At 38.8% G+C, this 17,387-nt stretch overlaps 3 protein-coding genes across 11 annotated transcripts; 1 reads left to right on the top strand and 2 right to left on the bottom strand.

The window, feature by feature from the left end:
- The first annotated feature begins 38 nt into the window (after positions 1-38).
- Positions 39-7,625, top strand: LOC119989248 (formin-binding protein 4-like). Of its 6 annotated transcripts, XM_038834651.1 has the most exons (11): positions 62-396; positions 2,031-2,123; positions 2,674-2,798; positions 3,112-3,839; positions 3,988-4,780; positions 4,811-5,432; positions 6,150-6,229; positions 6,352-6,447; positions 6,523-6,596; positions 6,826-6,961; positions 7,325-7,625. In XM_038834651.1, exons 1-11 carry the CDS (start codon positions 312-314, stop codon positions 7,406-7,408), a joined length of 2,916 nt encoding a protein of 971 aa, XP_038690579.1. In that variant the 5' UTR covers positions 62-311; the 3' UTR covers positions 7,409-7,625. The 6 variants fall into 6 exon arrangements, 4 of the variants coding, with proteins under 4 accessions (XP_038690581.1, XP_038690579.1, XP_038690578.1 ...); XM_038834650.1 differs by having other exon boundaries at positions 63-396; positions 3,988-5,432; XM_038834652.1 differs by having other exon boundaries at positions 341-396; positions 2,031-2,394; positions 3,988-5,432.
- Positions 7,626-7,689: 64 nt separating this feature from the next.
- On the bottom strand, positions 7,690-10,598 carry LOC119989249 (protein YELLOW LEAF 1, choloroplastic-like). Of its 4 annotated transcripts, XM_038834654.1 has the most exons (6): positions 10,466-10,584; positions 10,202-10,339; positions 9,483-9,553; positions 9,022-9,230; positions 8,689-8,761; positions 7,690-8,086 (listed from the first exon to the last, which is right to left on the bottom strand). In XM_038834654.1, exons 3-6 carry the CDS (start codon positions 9,532-9,534, stop codon positions 7,899-7,901), a joined length of 522 nt encoding a protein of 173 aa, XP_038690582.1. In that variant the 5' UTR covers positions 9,535-9,553; positions 10,202-10,339; positions 10,466-10,584; the 3' UTR covers positions 7,690-7,898. The 4 variants fall into 4 exon arrangements, with proteins under 4 accessions (XP_038690582.1, XP_038690586.1, XP_038690583.1 ...); XM_038834658.1 differs by lacking the exon at positions 10,202-10,339 and having other exon boundaries at positions 9,022-9,227; positions 10,466-10,598; XM_038834655.1 differs by lacking the exon at positions 10,202-10,339 and having other exon boundaries at positions 10,466-10,598.
- Positions 10,599-13,522: 2,924 nt separating this feature from the next.
- Positions 13,523-16,202, bottom strand: LOC119989648. Its single transcript, XM_038835299.1, has 2 exons — positions 14,042-16,202; positions 13,523-13,943 (listed from the first exon to the last, which is right to left on the bottom strand). The coding sequence occupies exons 1-2, from the start codon at positions 15,887-15,889 to the stop codon at positions 13,848-13,850; spliced, it is 1,944 nt and encodes a 647-aa protein (XP_038691227.1). The 5' UTR covers positions 15,890-16,202; the 3' UTR covers positions 13,523-13,847.
- Positions 16,203-17,387: the final 1,185 nt, after the last annotated feature.

Here is a 17,387-nt window from a genome sequence, read left to right on the forward strand (position 1 = left end):
GATTGAGAGATATTGAATTGAAAGGTGTTAGAAATGTATTTATATCAACAATCTCAAACACCTCAAACAATCAAGGCTCGAGATGTTCGGCACGAAATCCAACCTTCCCAACACCTTCTAACCCACTAAACGGACAAGCCCTAAGGTTACGGAGGGAGAGGGACAGAAACAGAGAGACGAGAGACTGAAAACTCTCTACATATCAAATCCTACAATAAAACACTACAAAATCTCCAAATCAAGGAAGCAAAAGCTGTTTTTTGGTGTTGTAAGTCAGTTAATACATCAAAAACCGATCTTGGGAAACAACGATGGGGAAGAGAAAAGAGCGCCGCCTCGCAGCTCTAGCAAACTCCGGTCGCCGTGTTAAGCTCGATCTTTCACCGGAACCCTCTGGTACCTTCTCTTCCTTTCTCTGATTTTTTTTTTACGGGTTCGTTTGTGTCGATGTTGAGTAACAGGTTACAGAAGCAACGAACCAAAGTTACAAAAAGAGATAGTTTTGTGGAAGTTTCAAGCATTTATGTACCTAGACGGGTGATGGAATCGAATTTAACGTAGTTTTAGCTTAATTTTCTTAATGCGAGTTGCTCGTGATTATTGGTTTTCTCCCTTTGCTCTGTCTCATTTAATCAGCAGTTACTGGGTTGGGGTTCTAATAATCTTCTAGCGAGTAGATTTTATTGGATTCTATTTTTTGTTCGGTTCCTTGTGCAAAATAGTTATTGTGCATATGTATATGAATAGATGGATTTATGCAAAATTCATATGTATATGAATAGATGGCTTTATGAAGTCAAACACATGGGCCTTGAAACTGATTGTGTTGGTGTTTTCCAAAAGTATAATAAGCCAGGAATAGAAGATGAGATAAATTTGAGGTTTTGCATATTTAGTCAAGAATGAAATTAAGGAACTGATGCAGGAGGACCATTAATATAGGCTTTTATAAGTTAGTCTATTATTGGGTTTATTTTAACTAAGTTTCTTTTAGTTTTCATACTAAGGGTATTGTCGGAATTTCCAGATATGTTGGAATTTCGAATTTAGTATTAGTTATTTGTTTTGAGAGTCTTTTATTAGGTTATTTTGTTAAGTCAAGTCCTAGTTATAATTGGAGTTATATTAGTTTACTTTTAGGAATCCTAGTTTTATTTGATGGAAATTTCTTATGTAATTAGGATTACTAGGAGTCTATATATATGGATGCAAGTCAAGAATAAAGAATAATGAGAGTTTTATACAAATTTGCTATAGGAGAGATTCCTTAGACACGCTCGGTGTGAGAGGCTGAGAGGGGAAGGTGAGTTTATCCAACCCTACCTGAGAGATTCAGGGTCGTTTTTGGTTTATTCAAAAAATCCAAGAATTTTGTTTCAGTTTCAGACCTGGGAATTGTGAATTTTGTCGTAAGGTTCTTAATTTTTGGGCTTCATTTGGGGGTTAAGGTTTTGGTTGCTCAATCCTACACAAATCTACATCACTAGTTCAAAAACTACATCAGGAACTTGTGAATTGGTAGTGTTGGGCTGTCCCAGTGTTACAAATAATAAAGCTACTGCTTCTGATTAAATTTATGCGGTTGATCAGCAATGTGAGAGAGATCAAATTATCTAGTTGGAGGATTGTTGAGACTTCAAAAGAAAATTATTGTTAAGGCTTAATGGGGCTCTAGAGAGTAGATGATAAAGAATTCCCCCTTAAATAACATTAGCCTAATATATTATTGGAATCAGTGTCCTGGAGTGCTCTTTCTGAGTCATTATTTTCGGTTTTGGTAATGATTTATGAGGTTGAGCAAAGAAAATGGGGTGTCTTGCATTAATGATTACATTTGGAATCACCAGATGAACTACTTGATTATCAATCACACTAAAATGACACCACTCGTACGGGTAACCTAGTTGTTTGAATCTGTTATTCTGTTGTCTATGAGCATTATGGTATTTTGACACTTGCGAAAGAATGGCGATTTTCTCACTGCTACATATATCAATTTATAATTTTAAGTGCCTGCTTTGCCTTTGTAGGAGATTTGGGTGGCTCCTCTGAACATGACAAAGTTGGAGAGGATATAGAACCAACAAAACATCCTGGGTTACCCAAGTCACCATCATCTTCAGGTGGGTTCTATCAGTTTTCTTCAAAAGGAACTAAGTAGAGAGGGCACGAGTGCTCTCCTTATTTTGGGGTGGAACTATATGTACAAGCCATGTTATGTTCTTTGCCCCCGGAATTTGTTTACAGACTGTAGGGTGGCTGTGGTCCCAGGAACATTCATTTGAGATCAGGTTGGGCCCTGTCACTGTGAAATTCTGAATGATTCCCAACCTGTTATGCCCTATTCCGCAGCATCAAAGCATTTTGGAGATTTCATCTGGAATATTTTTATCGGTTCGTATGTTTCTGACTTTCATTGCTTTGTGCGCCCACTGACATGTTCTTCAATGTGCAATACAGGTGGCTGTGATGAATTGTCTTCCCGTGATACTTGTTGGAAATGCTATATCAGTTTTAGAACCCCCCGGGCCCCCTTTTTCTTTTTCTTTTGTACTCTGATTTTGTGGATAATTTAGTGCATTAATTTTCAGGGTTAGATACTTAGATATTTGTAAGTAACTGGATTATGGTTTTTTTAAAGTACTTGACGGATAGGTTTTTTTCCTTGTTCAGGTCTACAACCACAGAATCCTCTTCAATTACTTGGGCAGTATAGTGATGACGAATTGGCCGAGGAGTCATTTAAAAGTTCTAGCAAGGGAATTTTGGATGCATCTGTTTCTGACAATAATAACCTGGTAACTAATTGGCTTTGCTACTTTTGTTTGTGGCCAAGCAGCTTCAGTGTGATCTTCCATGGGATTAGTTTCTAAATTCACCAGGGAAGTGTCTATGTCATATAACCGTGAACAATGTTTGAGGTGTCTTGTTTTCTTACCAATTCTTCTTCTTTCTCTAGTGTAGATTATCTTCTTCTTGTATTTGAATTGTTGTTCACTTCACGCATTCAAAAAAGCGTTTGCCTCAAGTAGGAAGAAAGCTGCTGTTCTGTGTGTTTCTTAAACGCAATATCCTAATGATGGACTGAAGTATTTATTTTATTTTGATTAGGATAAAGGACCACTTGGTGAAGGATGGGAAAATGTAGATGCCAATGCAGTCAAAAACCTTGCTTCTCATAACAATGTACAACAGGAGCCGAATGGGGATTCTATTGACGTTTCCAAGACCTTGGAAAGTGATGTCACTAGAACTACTGACGCTACTGATTATGATGACCTACACAAAGAATTGGGTTCCACAGAGCATAATTTCATTGCTGGAAGTTCTAGTAATGCTCAAGGCTGGAAAGTAATAATGCATGAGCAGAGCAATCAATACTACTACTGGAATACGGAGACCGGTGAAACTTCTTGGGAAGTACCTGATGATTTGGCTCAAAGAACCGAATTGATGTTTGAACAGAAGACTAACATAGATGAAAATACAGAGATTGCTTTAGTGGGTTCAGATGTGTCCGATTTAAATACAGTCGCTTCCACGGCTGCAACAAATATTGATGGCTCAGCAGGTGCAGATTTGATTTCTCCCAGCAGAGTAGTGGATTATGATGGTCCCCATTTAGATGAGCAAAGTTTGAGAACTGATTCGAACCAAATTGATTTAAAATGCAAACCAGATACAATAAATGCCCTTTTGGATCATGAGGGTTTAGCTGGTGCTGACAACCGTATACATGATGCGGTAGCTGAAGAAGAATGTAACGAAGGGGTCAATCTTTCAGCTCATCTTGTGAATCTGTGCAACTGTTTGCTGGAGAGACTGAAGTCACTCGAAGGGTGAGGAACTTCTGGTTTGATTATAGTTCACTTGCTTTTTGCATGTACTTTCCAAATCAATTTTGTATGTTATCCGTTGGGGTGAAGGACTCTTGATTTCTTTGAGTTAGATTTTTGTCTTTTCTAATATCTAAATTGTATGTTTCAGGTATGGGGGCCAGCTAGAACTTCATGGCTGGATGTCAAAGTATATGTTGGAAATCGAGATTAGACTTTCTGATATAAGGTCTCTTATTTCTTATGGCTCATCTGTACTTCCCTTTTGGATGCATTCGGAAAGGCAGCTTAAACGACTGGAAGATGCCATTAATCATGAAATATACCAGCTTGCTATATCTGCACAAATGGATGTAGTTGAAGTGACCTCCCATTCTGTTAGAGAAAAGGACAATTTAGAGGGAACCAAGGGGCTTGAATCAGGCTCAGAGGAACATGGAAACCATGCTGTTTATCCTACTCGTGAATTAGGTCTTGTTTCCACTGGTGTAGACTCCTCACCAGCAGCTGACAGCAATATATGCAATGAAAATCCTTACAGTAATGTTGCATATGATGGACATGTCTCTTCTTTTGAATCACCCACTAGGGATTTGGTCAATAGTGCCATCGATGGTGAACAATCTAATGACACTGCTCTTCCTGGTGAACCAATTTCTGAGCCTGGTTACCAAGCCGGGGAAGATGTTGACATGGATGTGGACATGGAAGTTGAAGATGCAATCACTACTGGAAATATGGCTGTTGGAGATGCCTCACATGCTGGAGAATTTTCTGCACTTCCTCCATCTGAGCTACTAATCCGGCCAAATCCACCTATGGAGTACCATTCATTGGTGTCTGATGATTCATCAATTCATCCACCTCCTCGAGAAGAAGGATGGATTCCCCCACCTCCACCAGATGATGATGAGGTTCCTCCACCACCTCCAGATAATGATGAGGTTCCTCCACCCCCTCCTGATAATGAACAGGTTCCTCCACCGCTTCCTAATGAGCCTCCTGACCCTTCATATCCTCCGCTGCCATCTTATTTGGGGACTGAACCACCTTTCTCCTACACTGGACAATACAGTATAACTTACCCAGATTCTAATTTTCAGTACTATGGACACACGGTTACTGATGTCTCTGGTAATAATTTCTATGGACATGCTGATGGATATCAAGTTGCTGTGCCCCAAACAACATTATATTATAAAGAAGTTCCAAACACTTATCATGAAACTGCTCCAGTCATAGTCAACCCTGTTGAGCCTGTCCCATATGTTCAAGATGAAACTTTACCTCCTGTACCTGGAACTTCAAGTGTAGAATACTCACAGTTTCATAGTGAATCCGGTTCCAAGAGTAGTATGATTTCTTCTGATCACACTGCATCTGTTGATGCTGTTAGTGATGTGGGATCAACTGTGAATGTGGATATATCTGCTGTTCGTGGAGAGGCTGTGACGGCATCACTATCGGTCCCTTTTAATTTGGCCACCGTCCAAGCTTCTACATCTGTCTTACTAAAGGAAGGTGGGTCTGCACTGGGAGCTGGTGCTAATGCAGCGGTTGTTGTGTCGTCAACAACTTCCGATGTTCAGTCTAAGGGTAAATATTATGGAAACCGAGACTGTTAACTAGCTTCATTTCAGCCTGGTGATGTTCATTTTTAGAACTTCTCTTATACTTGCAGACGGTCTTCTAGTAATCATCTCTAATTTCCGCAAGTTCATATTATACTTGGCAGGCAGTCCTCTAGTAATTAGATGCCATGGCTGGCAGGCTGCTACTGGTCTTGAACTTTCTTTTCTCCATTTTTTTTGTTGAGGGTAATAGAGGAATGCTTTGAGAGGTATGAGATATGTCCGAGGAGATTTGAAGGAAATTTTTTGTTATTTTAAGAAGCACTATTTGATAGGGTTTGTATAAAACTCCTTTAAGCTTAGGCCAAATGTTTTGAGAAATTAGAGCTTTGCTTAAAATGACATGAAGTTTTAAATTGGAAAAAAAAAAAGGAGTTTCATGTTTTGTTACTTTTGTATGGTACTATATGGCACTGAACAAGTCTTTTAAAAAGATTTCTCCTTAACCAATAACCAAAAATAAAGTTTTTTGGGAAATCTGGGTGTTTCCTTTGTAAATAGCTCCATTCATTCTCCTGCCTGACCATTTTAGTTGGTTGGGAATGTTGTATCAAATTCATTCTACAAAAATATATGCCTGATAGAGTGGTGGCAAGTATGCCTTGTCTCAGACATGGATGGTAGCTTTATTTATCCTGCAGATAAGACTTTGTGGTGACTGTCTTTTCTTCTTCTATATCAGTTTTGCGGAGTAAAAAGCGGAAAGTAGCTTCTGCAGCCTCCTTGAGGTCTAATAAGAAGGTCTCTAGCTTGGTGGACAAGGTAAATTATTTTCCATTGTTCGTTGTTTATTTTTATTTTTTTTGCTCCATATGATTAATTAGATATATTCTTCTGAAATTACTAGTTTTTGAAATTGTTAAATTCATACCTTTATTGTTCAGTGGAAAGCTGCCAAAGAGGAGTTGAATGAGAGCGAGGAAGATGAACCTGAAAATGCTCTTGAGATCTTAGAGAAGAAGCGGCAAAGAGAAATCAAGGTCTGCACGTAGAATTTTTCTGCTTTTAAGTTGAGAGGTTTCTGCCTTTGGTGCTTTACATTTCTTATATTATAGGAATGGTATGCTCAGCAAATAGCAAGTGGAGAGGCCAGGGACAATGCAAATTTTCAGCCTCTGGGAGGAGATTGGTATGGTGTTCTGTCATCTCTATTTACAATTTCCTCTCTTTCACACATATGGCGTAGAACAAAAAAGAAGAAATATATTAGTCATGGAATAACATTGAAAGTATAAACTCCTAATTACTGTCTCAAAATAGGAACTAAAATTCATTTATTTGGGTTACTATATGATGCGTTCATCTTTAGGGATGAGGTGAGTTACATGATACACCTTTTCTTCTCTCTTTTTGTATAGGCGTGAGAGGGTGAAGCGTAGGAGAGCTAAAGCAGCCAAGGAAACAGCTAATGAGACTCCAGCACAGACACCTATTCGTGAAAACCAGCAGCCTGATTTAGCCGAAGTCTCAAGGAATCTTCCTTCTGGATGGCAGGTATTTGCTGCATATGCATCTTAAAGTACCTTGGTTGCATGACGCAGCTCGTGTCCTCCTTGTGTCACTTTCTAGTCATTGAATAAGAAACCTACTTCTGAACTTCACGATTTTTGTGTTAGCATACTGGTGTCATCTTGTAAGGAAAGGCCGGCTGCTGACCTCGCTTTCAATAATTAAACTGGAAGCGCATTGAAATCATTGTTATGATTATTCCTGTACTGTATGAAGAGTCCTTGTTTTTTTTATCACGTGATGTTTGAGATGGTGTGGTTTCGCTTATGTGACTTATTCTCAATGGGAAAATTTTTTTGTTCAAATTTGTGTCTGATCTATCACTCTTCTTGTTTTCCTTGGTTTCAGGCTTATTTGGATGAAACCACTAAACAGGTTTATTATGGAAATACAATCACCTCAGAGACATCTTGGACCAGACCAACAAAATGAGCCATAATTGAAATTAACAGATTGAATCTTGTTACTGGTTGATCTCGTTTGTAAGCTGGCCGTTCTCCCGAGGATTCCAGGGTTAAATGCTTTCTTTTTACACTTCAGTTTTGTCTCGGACATGGTTATGATGGTCTCATGGAAGGAGAGTACAGAATAAGAGTCTTTGATGTAGTCAATATATTATCAGATATCGCAAACTAGTTGTTCTTTCCTTTCTTTGCAGAGGTTGGTAGCTTGAACACTATACATACGCATTTCAATTCGAGAAAATTCAGCCCTGAAACAAGATAATTATAAGTTTACTATGCTGTGTACAATTACACAGAAAAGAACACAAGCGCACACATTCTCCAATGGCAGTTTTGTAATTTTAATAAGATCAAGGTTCCTATGATATGAAGTCTGGATAATTTCTCTTTGTTAAAGAGAGGATACGGCAAAACTTGGAACACGGAGTCTACAAAAATGATCAATTTCAATTCCTTCTCTATCTCCTTCTACCTTCCCGGTAATCCTCCTCGCCTTCCTTATCTTTTAAGAACCCCAAGAAAGCAAGAAAGCCGAAAAGGAAAAATCCGCCTGACCAGTTGCCTCCACCTCCTCCACCACCACCTCCACCTCCATCATCACGGGGCGGGAATCCACTACCACCGTCATCAAGTTTAGGCGACCTCTCTGAAATTAAATCAATAAGTATAGTATAAGAAAAGTAGAAGTAACAGAGTTAACCATATAATAGCCATGACAAAAAAATTACCTATACCACTTGACATACATTCACAAAGAAATTTATACAGATGCACATCCAACTCACCATATCCTTGGATCCTAAAACACTAAGAATATTCAAATAACCTAAACATATTACTAATACACTTTTAAAAGTCTATCGAAATAACATATTTCACCATGAAAACCACGGCAAATGAGTGATCATATAAAAATAGAAAAACCTCACGCATTAACAAGCACAACTCAAGCATGATCAGGAAAACCAAGGGAAACCAAAGAAGCTCATGCATAACCATCATGAAAATCTTTGGGACAGACTGAGTAGAAAACGTTCTCACTTGGTTTTCATCCCGAAAAAGATTCAAGAGGGGGAAAAAAACTAATGCATTACAAACTAATAACATAGTAGCTTGTGAATCTGAATTTGTGAAAAATATATATTGTCCAGACAGTCCAGTTACCATAAGAGAGAATCAGATAGGACATTTGGAAAGGTTGAAACACATGCTGAAAAAGGTTATGACTGACATGAGCCTTTCATATACCTGGAGCCTTTTGTATTGTGGGTGACTTCACAGTAACAGTTTGAGTTTGCCCTGAGGCACTGCATGTTGCATTCTGCATGCAAAAGAAAGTCAAGTGACACAATCATATAGCCCGAATGTTGATTAAAAGTATTTATATTGAAAACAAACAAAAAAGTGAAACAATGTGTCATATTTGCATGGCTAAGCGACACATGCTCTACATTGTTCCAAACTGTTTGGGGTCAGCTACTTGAAATCCATAAGAGAAATCAATGAGAATCCACAAACAACTAGTCACAGTTTGGGGCTCAAACAAGCTTATGAATGTATACATATATAGATATAACTCACCCAAGCAGCAGCACATATTGTAAAAGCAGAACGCATTGATGGTTTTCTCCTGTCAATGGGCTGTAATCTCATGCCAAACCCCAGTGAATTCGGAGCAAGCTCGTTAGAACCTCTTCCTGCATCAAATGATTTAAACTGCAAGCAATTCCTCACTGCACTACATGCAGCTGGCTCTGTAGTCTTTTTCCATCGATCCTTATGCTTCGCTGCTGCAAAGAACGACAAAGATAATCATACCAGGATCATCCATGATTCCATGTTCAGAAAATAAGATAACATTATACCTTTCGCAGTAACAGTATAACTGCTCATAGAGGCATGGTCTTGGATGGCTCACTCATTTTTAATTTTACGGTACAATCATAGTAAAAATTTAACTTTATGCAACAATGTAAGCCACACAAAGTTGAAAATGGTGCACACACACTCATAGGAATTCTGCTAGTTACAGGAAAGCATACCTGGCGAAAGTAGAGGTGTACTGGCAATGGTAGTTGCGGTCAACATCAACATTTGATAGTAACCGATAATGCTGCCACCAGCAATAGATCACAATTATAAAGTAACCAATATAATAGATTAAAAGTTAAGGATTTATATGGATGTCTTATTTATCAATCGATATTGCTAAGATAAGAAACTTTCACGCTACCAGAAACAACTTAAATAGCTTGGATTCAATATGTGGTAGGGTATTCTTTCAAAAAAGTCTAATTTATTTATCCCATATAGAGCCCAACTTTTTGAATTGTCCCTAGATTACCAAACAAAACAATAGAACAGTACTGTAGATACTGCTGATACACAAACCACAATAAAGTTCAAGTAACACAATGACAAAGCTAATCAACAAAGGGTCGATGAAACTACCCATATGACAGTCACCCAGATCAGATTTCAAACAGAGTAATAAACTAAAACAGCCAGAGAACATAGCTACCATTCCTTCCAACCTCAAGTTTATAAATTTGCGGATTCTACTATACCCAATTGTTTCAAAAATATCATCAGATAAAAAAAACCACTCCTAAGGCCTAATCATACCTTGTTTCCCAAGATAACCAAGAATTAAAGAATACGAAAATTAGAGAGAAAAAACATCCATCTTTTCAATACACATTAGCAATGGATTAATCGTAATCAAAACAAGATGAATTTTAAATCCCAACGACTATCTTACCAACTATGAATGAACCAATAACAGAGAATGAATGAACGACTCTGGGGGAAAATGAAGAGCAAAGGAAAATAAAAAAACTGTGCGGAATATGATTCTTCCCGTATCAGGTTGAGTCAAGGAGGCCCCAAACTCAAATGCCTGTATATGCATAATCCCAAGTACATAAGAATTCACTCCAACAAAATAAACCCATCATAATTCGAAGACCAAAATAACGATCGAACGAAAACAGGTTATGAAAGAAGATTCAAAATTGATTCTTACCTGGCAACTGGCAACTGGCAACTGGCAACTGGCGTATCAGAGAGAGCGAGAGAGAGAGAGAGAGAGAGATGATGAAGAGAGATTCAGAGAACGAACAGAGAGCCCGAGAAAGGCTGTACGGATTTTCGCGATTGGACTATGCGAGGTCAGTTTCGGAGTCAGCCCATATAAACAATGGGCTTTATGTTTCGGACTTTCTAGATTTAATGGGTTTGGAGACTTGGGCCCGAGCCCAATTCACTTCCATTTTGAGCCCCTCTTTTAAGTGTGATATTCAGGAGTAAGATGAACTGATGAGAAGTTTTCGCAATGCAAAGAAGGGGACTTTGTACAATTCTCTATCTAATGATTTGGCAAATACATCACATCACACCACACCACACTTCACTTTCGTATATTGGATGAAAATTGTGTACTCTATAGAATTCTAGAGTATACAATTTTCATGGAAGAATACATTTTCGTCATTGTTTCAAATGCTTTAGATTTTGATTTCATGCTAATCGTGATGCACAATTTTATCTCTTTGGGCTTATTCCAGGTAATTGCACCCGAAGAGCATTTAAGCCTTAGAACACCTGAGATAAAAACTGGGTGATCGGAGACGTTCTAACGCTTAAATTACTTCATTCTCTCAAGTAAAAACACCATCCCTTACCTTCTCCCTCTCCTTTCATTTATATAGGGTTCTCCTCAAGACCTTGGAGATCCCCCATCATTTGGAAGACTAACTGATTGTCCTCAATTTATTTGCTGATTTCACGCCATTAAATCAGGGGAGGGGGGGGGTAATCGGCTAGGATGGCCGAACACACGCACGAATTATGAACTCAAATGCTTGTATATACATGACACAACTTTTAAAGTTAAAACATATCGTTAAAATTCTTCTAGCAAGGAAAACGTAAGAATTAATCTCTTGATGGTTATTGTTCATAAATTCTAGGGCATTCTTCCTTGTAATAATGTTTAGTATGGATTGAGAAATTCATAGTTAGTGAATTCTAGTTGATTATAGATATTACTATGTGTACATGAAATACTTGTTAAGATCAATCATCAACTTCTGCTCACATGTAACCCCAAGGGGCGGTATGAGGGTTTTACTCCACCTGGTTGGGTTCAAAGGGGCCCTGAAAACTCCACCTGGGTGGGTTCAGAATGGCCCTCATCCCGTATAGGGAGCTTCTAAGGGTGTGATGCACGAGTCTAGTGGTTTACTCTATCAGAGTGGATCCAAAGGGTCTCTCGATATAAAACAAAAAATAAAATCTCCACACATGCATTAATTTACTATATGTTGCTTCAACTTCCTTGTATGTGAATGCATAAATTTCAAATCTTTAAGCTCATTATGTCAGCATTCTCTGTGATGTTTAGAAGAAGAGGAGGAACAACCTCTAACAGGCAGATGACATTTGTCAAAACAAAATTCAGAAAAGGGAGAGAGAGAGAGAGAGAACTAAGATATAGTTGAACGTGTCCAATTGTCTTCATATGGGGCAGTTTGAAGCTTTTTCTTACACTGAAACCATCAGTTACAACATTGAAACCATTTTCTGAAATATGGGTTTTGTCTGTTTTTGCTGGTCTCTCTCTTACATGTTGATTCCTGAGACACCATCTTTGACACTGGTCGTAGTACTGTTTCCCTATCTGTCTGTCTGGTTCTTCTTCTCTGTGTTTAATAACTGTTGGACAGATGGGAATTGGTTTGATTCATCTTCTGCTGCATATATTGTCTTTTCTGTCTGGTCATGAATGTGTACTCAGCAGAGATCTCAATAAGCTACTTCTGTAATGTCATAGTTTCTTGTTGATCTCAAAGAACATATTTGTGTGTGTATATATATGCATTTACCTTTGATCTCTAATGCTTTTGTTTGTTTGATGCAGAGCTAAAGGTTTGATCTGAAACCTCAAAACATGTTTCAACCAAACTCATCTGACATGACTGCTTTAACACTAAGCATTGGAACCCAAGAACACCATCATCACCACAATATCCCTAACACAACCCAATCCGCAAACTTTGCATTCAATCTGAACCTAGGAAACTTACTACGCGGATCTTATCGCAATGCTGATGCAGTTGCTAATGAAGTGAATGTGAATGTTGGTTCCGGTGAGAATGCAGTAATCAATCATCAGTTTGCTCAAGCAGTGAATGTCAATGCTGGTGCTGATGAGAATGTGACAATCAATCATCAGTTGGCTCAAGGGTTTAGCACTGGGAATGGGCAGAGAAAGAGTGGTTATGGGAGGAGAGCTGGAGGAAGGCTGAGAAAGAATCCTGATTCTGAGAAACATCGGCTTCGGATGATCAAAAACAGAGAATCTGCTGCAAGGTCTAGAGCAAGAAAACAGGTAAGTTTTGATTCTGTTTTCTGAACAATCTGTTACATTATGCACAATTCAAGGGAACAAAGAGGGCTTTCTATCACAATATTTGCGATCTCTTTTGCTCAGGCTCAAGAAGCACAGCAGCAGATTGAAATAGCGAATCTGAAGAAGGAGAATGAACTCCTCAAAGGAGTTACTAGAGTAAGCAAGCAGCAAATTTGTTTCATGTTCATCCTTTTATGTTCTGATAAGTTATATTTTGAGAACTTAAAATTTTTTTACAGTTTCTGTTGGCTGCAGTAAGGATGAGAAACTTCAGGAGGCCAATGCTGTCGAGGAGCTTCTCAGCGCCATTTTTGGGATAGTGATGGATGCTATTCAATCGATTCAACTTTTGGGCGGCTTATGCAACCATTTAGAAAAAGAAAGAGGAAAAAAGAGAGCAGCAGCGCGTCGGGTTAGAACATAGTGAGTGCGGTGAGATGTTTTTGGAAATTTTAGTGAGAGCTAGAGGTTTCTGAATCATTATAATAAAGATTTTTCTAATGTTATGATCAGCAATGTCCTCAAGTTTTACCTCACCTCTCTCCACAGCTACTTTTTCTTTATTCAATTTACCATATAAAACCAGACAGCATTCTTTCTTTGTAACATAATAACCTGCTACCAGGGAAAACTGATACAGCAAAAGAGATCACAAGTACAAGTTGAACGAACAGTCTCCCCAACCGCGTAGATCGTTCTGACAAATTCCTTTTGTATAGAAAAGGAGTGACAGGTTTTAAAGAGAAGCAAACATCTGAATACTCAAATTCTTACTTGAACAACATAAATAATGTACAATTTTCTTTCGCAACCTTGCCACTGCCAGATACCAGATAAAACACAAGAAATGCATTCTCTCTCCTAAAAAGGAGAAACGAACACCTATGCACCCAATTTCTGTATTCACCCCAAGCAAGCATAACTAATATACAAGAAATCTCCACACTATTGCAGACAATGAATGGAAAGCGACATGGTCCAGTGCAGCACAAGCCTAATCACTTTTCGTTGGTTCTTCGAGTACAAATTCAGCGTACAAATCCTTGAGAGCGATGACGACTGTAGTTATCAATGGACCCATGATTGCTCCCTGTAGAATAACAAGGTTATGCAACCAAAGAACATGAGAAAATAACATACCAAATGGGAGAAATTCTCAATGAAGAAAATAGGTCTCAATGACTTTACCTCAAGTGCAGAGGGGAACAATGTCATTCCACCAATGATGCTAAGCCCTGTCAGATATTCATTATAACCGGGTATATCCTCCTGAATTTCAGTTGCCCCGTAATCGATAAGCACGAGTTGAATTACAGACAAGCTTGCAGCCATTACATATCTACCTTCCAGCAACAACTGAGCGGCAGCTGGAATTGTCGAAAACCAAGTTGGAAAGATCGGGAACAGAGGGCTGAGGAATGCGAGAATAGTTGACATGTACAAGAAATGTATGTTGAACAATCTAAATAAAAGCCATGTAAGGCATCCCTGGAAAAATGCAATCTCAGCTGTAGCCAAAAGACAACCCGAAATAGCATTATCAAGAACTTCAACACATCTAATTCTTGCTGAATTTGACATAGGAAGCATATACATCACTTGTTCCGTGACACCACCAGACTCTGAAGTGATAAGATAATACAAAAGCCAGAAGAACACCATTGACTGAGACACAAAATTGAAAACCCCAGCTGCACCAGAGATAATGGAACTACCGAACGAGAACATGAGTTTTGCACTGCCTCCTAAAAGAGATGCACTGCTAGCAAATACACGTTGTGACACATCCATCCCTTTAAGAGCAAACCCTTTTGCCTTCTCAACTAAATCCTCCCGGGAAATAATCACTTCACTCAAAAGTTCATTCAGTTCCGTATAAATCTGTCCCCATTCCCGATTACGAACTCGTTTCCTTATACTTAATAGTTTCTCTGTGTAAGGAGATGGCTGAACCAGGGCTGTCGATTGATGTGATGAATTAACCGGCGAGTTTATCACAAACTGCTTAATTCCAGTCACAAACTCAGTCATATTATACTGAATTGCCAAACTATCAATTTGCACAGACACTGTTTCATAGATTTGTGTAGTATACCTATCTACCATTCCAGGGACATCATTCTCATTTATCCACTGCCTAACACCAAGTTTTTCCGCATAATTACTCTCCTCCACATGTGATTTCAAAGAAATTACTGCATCCTTCCCCTCCACTCCAATCTTATATGAGAAAACTATCACTCCTGTCAGAAACCCCACAATCATAGCAACAATTAGCCCAATTGCCACAATGGTTTTCAATCTTTTTAATATGCCTCTTGTGAAAAAGGCACTAATTGCACTACGCCTAAAGCTGTTGCTTCTGAAAGATGACACAGCATCCAGGGTAGAATCCACATTTTTAGAACTACACAGAAACCCTAACCCAAGAATCAACAATGACCCCGCACCCCCAATTCTCTCATATGCAATCAGAAACACACCAAATGACAACAACCATCTAAGCAATCTCGAAAAGGCACTTCGATTAGGCCTTGAACCAGAACGATTTCTCTTTGACCTTTTGACAAACACCTTAACAAAAACACCCTTAATATCAATAATAGTGCCCACAAAAACCTTGAAAATAGCAACAGGACCTGCAAGTACTGTCTCTGTGAGCCCCAATTTCAAAGGCTCGCTCCAAAAACCCACAAGGGTCTGCTGTATCCCTCTTAAGGGGATTGAACACAAGATAGCCCATTGAATTGGCCTTAAATACTCTTGCAACAGCCTGGATATCATGTATAGAGTGAAGATACCAAACGCAAGCCCAGCATGGGCCATGGCTATATATAGCGCAAGTCGTACCTGGGGATCCCCTGAAATGGCATTTTTACGATCTGGGTCATCGGAATTCGCCGGCTCCCGTGACGCAGTCGGCGGCGGCTGCGGATTTGTGGGTTTACGAATTGAAGCCGATCTGAACATATCTTGCCAAGGAAGAGATGAGGAATCTGGCTTTGAATCTTTGTCCCCATATGGGACTAAGGCCATTCTATATATAGAAAGACAGAAATAGGGGGGGGGGGGAGAGCGTCGAAGACAAAGACCAATCTTTGTACGACACAGGTGGGTAGCCGAGATAACTAACAATTTTGGGGTTTGGATTGGATTGGATTTTATGCTGCTCCGTTCCAATGTCAGAGAGAAGAAGGGAACTGTTTGAAGATTTATTAGACAGTGAATTGTCTGAACTCTGAATGTGACTTTTTTGTGTAGACTTCTGTGTCAATCACACATCCTTCTTTGTACCCTCACTTTCGCCGTCCTCTCCACATTTTTTGGCTGTACCCACCTGAATGATTAATAGAGAGAGAACATGTGACTAGCATTTCATTCACATTTATCCATACATGTTAGTATTTGAGAATTTTCACAACCTTAAAAATCTCGACTGTTTTTTTATTTAACGTGAAAACTTCTCCAAGACAGGCACGGCACTTTGGACCCATCTCCTCTAAATTCCTAGATCCATGCATTGCACTCTCAAAAAGTTTCTTACATGAAATCATAATAAGGCTAACATTTTATTAAGGGGTGATCCCAAAGTGTTGACGAGAAGTTTCAAACCTAAAACTCATGAGGTTATATGAATAATAGGAATCAACTCTACCAAACCCTTCAAATTAAAGAACTTTATTGTTTGATTTGATGTTGGATTTGATTCAACATCCTCTCTCCAGCCAAAAAAAAAGAGAAAAAAGAACTCTTTAATATATGAAGTGGGTGTATATGCAACAAACCAATTATCGTTTTGATAGATGTGTATGCACAATGGAACCATCATATGTAAATTTGGGTCAATATAGATTTCATTTGTTACTTCTTGTATTTTTAGTTCGATTTTAGTATTGTTTGGACCCAATTCTACTATCAATTTGTTAAGGGAAAAAAGAATATGAATAATTTGTGCTCTCTCCCTTTTTGAAATCGACCTAAATTGTTGACCCCCCACTCATCAATCTTGAATATGCACATCAAGTTATAAACGTGTGGGGTTTATTATCTAAAAGCATAGACTTCTTGCAGTCCACCTATCAAGTTGACAGCGTCAAAAGGAAGGAGAACGGCTTTGACACTCATAGTATAGTATCAATGCTATTGCTAATATACCGAGCCAAATATATAGTGTTTGAATGATTCATCTGCAACCATCTTGAACATCCTACATATTTTTGGTGCCCAAAGGAGTGATCACTAACTTACGTGACATAACACTAGCAAGTCGTTGGTCGGGTCGAACTTTGTAAACTAGATGTCTTGGATAAGGGGTTCTTTAAATGTGCGTCTTGGTCTTGGTGGAGTTGAGGTGACGGACTCGCCTTTTAAACAGTAATATGACTCTAACCGAATATTCCGCAGCGGCTCCATCGTTCAAGAATATACATGTAAATTTAAAGTTGGACTCGTTTGCTTTTTAGCCGGACCGTCATGCTTGAGTTTGGGCTCAATTCGAGCCCTACAAGGAGGTGAATATAGTCGTATTTATAAG

This window comes from Tripterygium wilfordii, chromosome 21, assembly GCF_013401445.1.
Source record: "Tripterygium wilfordii isolate XIE 37 chromosome 21, ASM1340144v1, whole genome shotgun sequence".
Classification (NCBI taxonomy): domain Eukaryota; kingdom Viridiplantae; phylum Streptophyta; class Magnoliopsida; order Celastrales; family Celastraceae; genus Tripterygium; species Tripterygium wilfordii.

Coding starts and splice junctions, on each gene's coding strand:
- LOC119989648 (XM_038835299.1), bottom strand. CDS start 15,889: ATGGCCTTAGTCCCATATGGGGACAAAGATTCAAAGCCAGATTCCTCA. Junction 13,944..14,041: donor TGTTCCCCTCTGCACTTGAG/GTAAAGTCATTG, acceptor GTTATTCTACAG/GGAGCAATCATGGGTCCATT.
- LOC119989249 (XM_038834655.1), bottom strand. CDS start 9,534: ATGTTGATGTTGACCGCAACTACCATTGCCAGTACACCTCTACTTTCG. Junction 9,231..9,482: donor TACACCTCTACTTTCGCCAG/GTATGCTTTCCT, acceptor CGTTCTTTGCAG/CAGCGAAGCATAAGGATCGA. Junction 8,087..8,688: donor CACAATACAAAAGGCTCCAG/GTATATGAAAGG, acceptor ATTTAATTTCAG/AGAGGTCGCCTAAACTTGAT.
- LOC119989248 (XM_038834650.1), top strand. CDS start 312: ATGGGGAAGAGAAAAGAGCGCCGCCTCGCAGCTCTAGCAAACTCCGGT. Junction 2,124..2,673: donor CAAGTCACCATCATCTTCAG/GTGGGTTCTATC, acceptor TTCCTTGTTCAG/GTCTACAACCACAGAATCCT. Junction 6,230..6,351: donor TCTCTAGCTTGGTGGACAAG/GTAAATTATTTT, acceptor TTTATTGTTCAG/TGGAAAGCTGCCAAAGAGGA.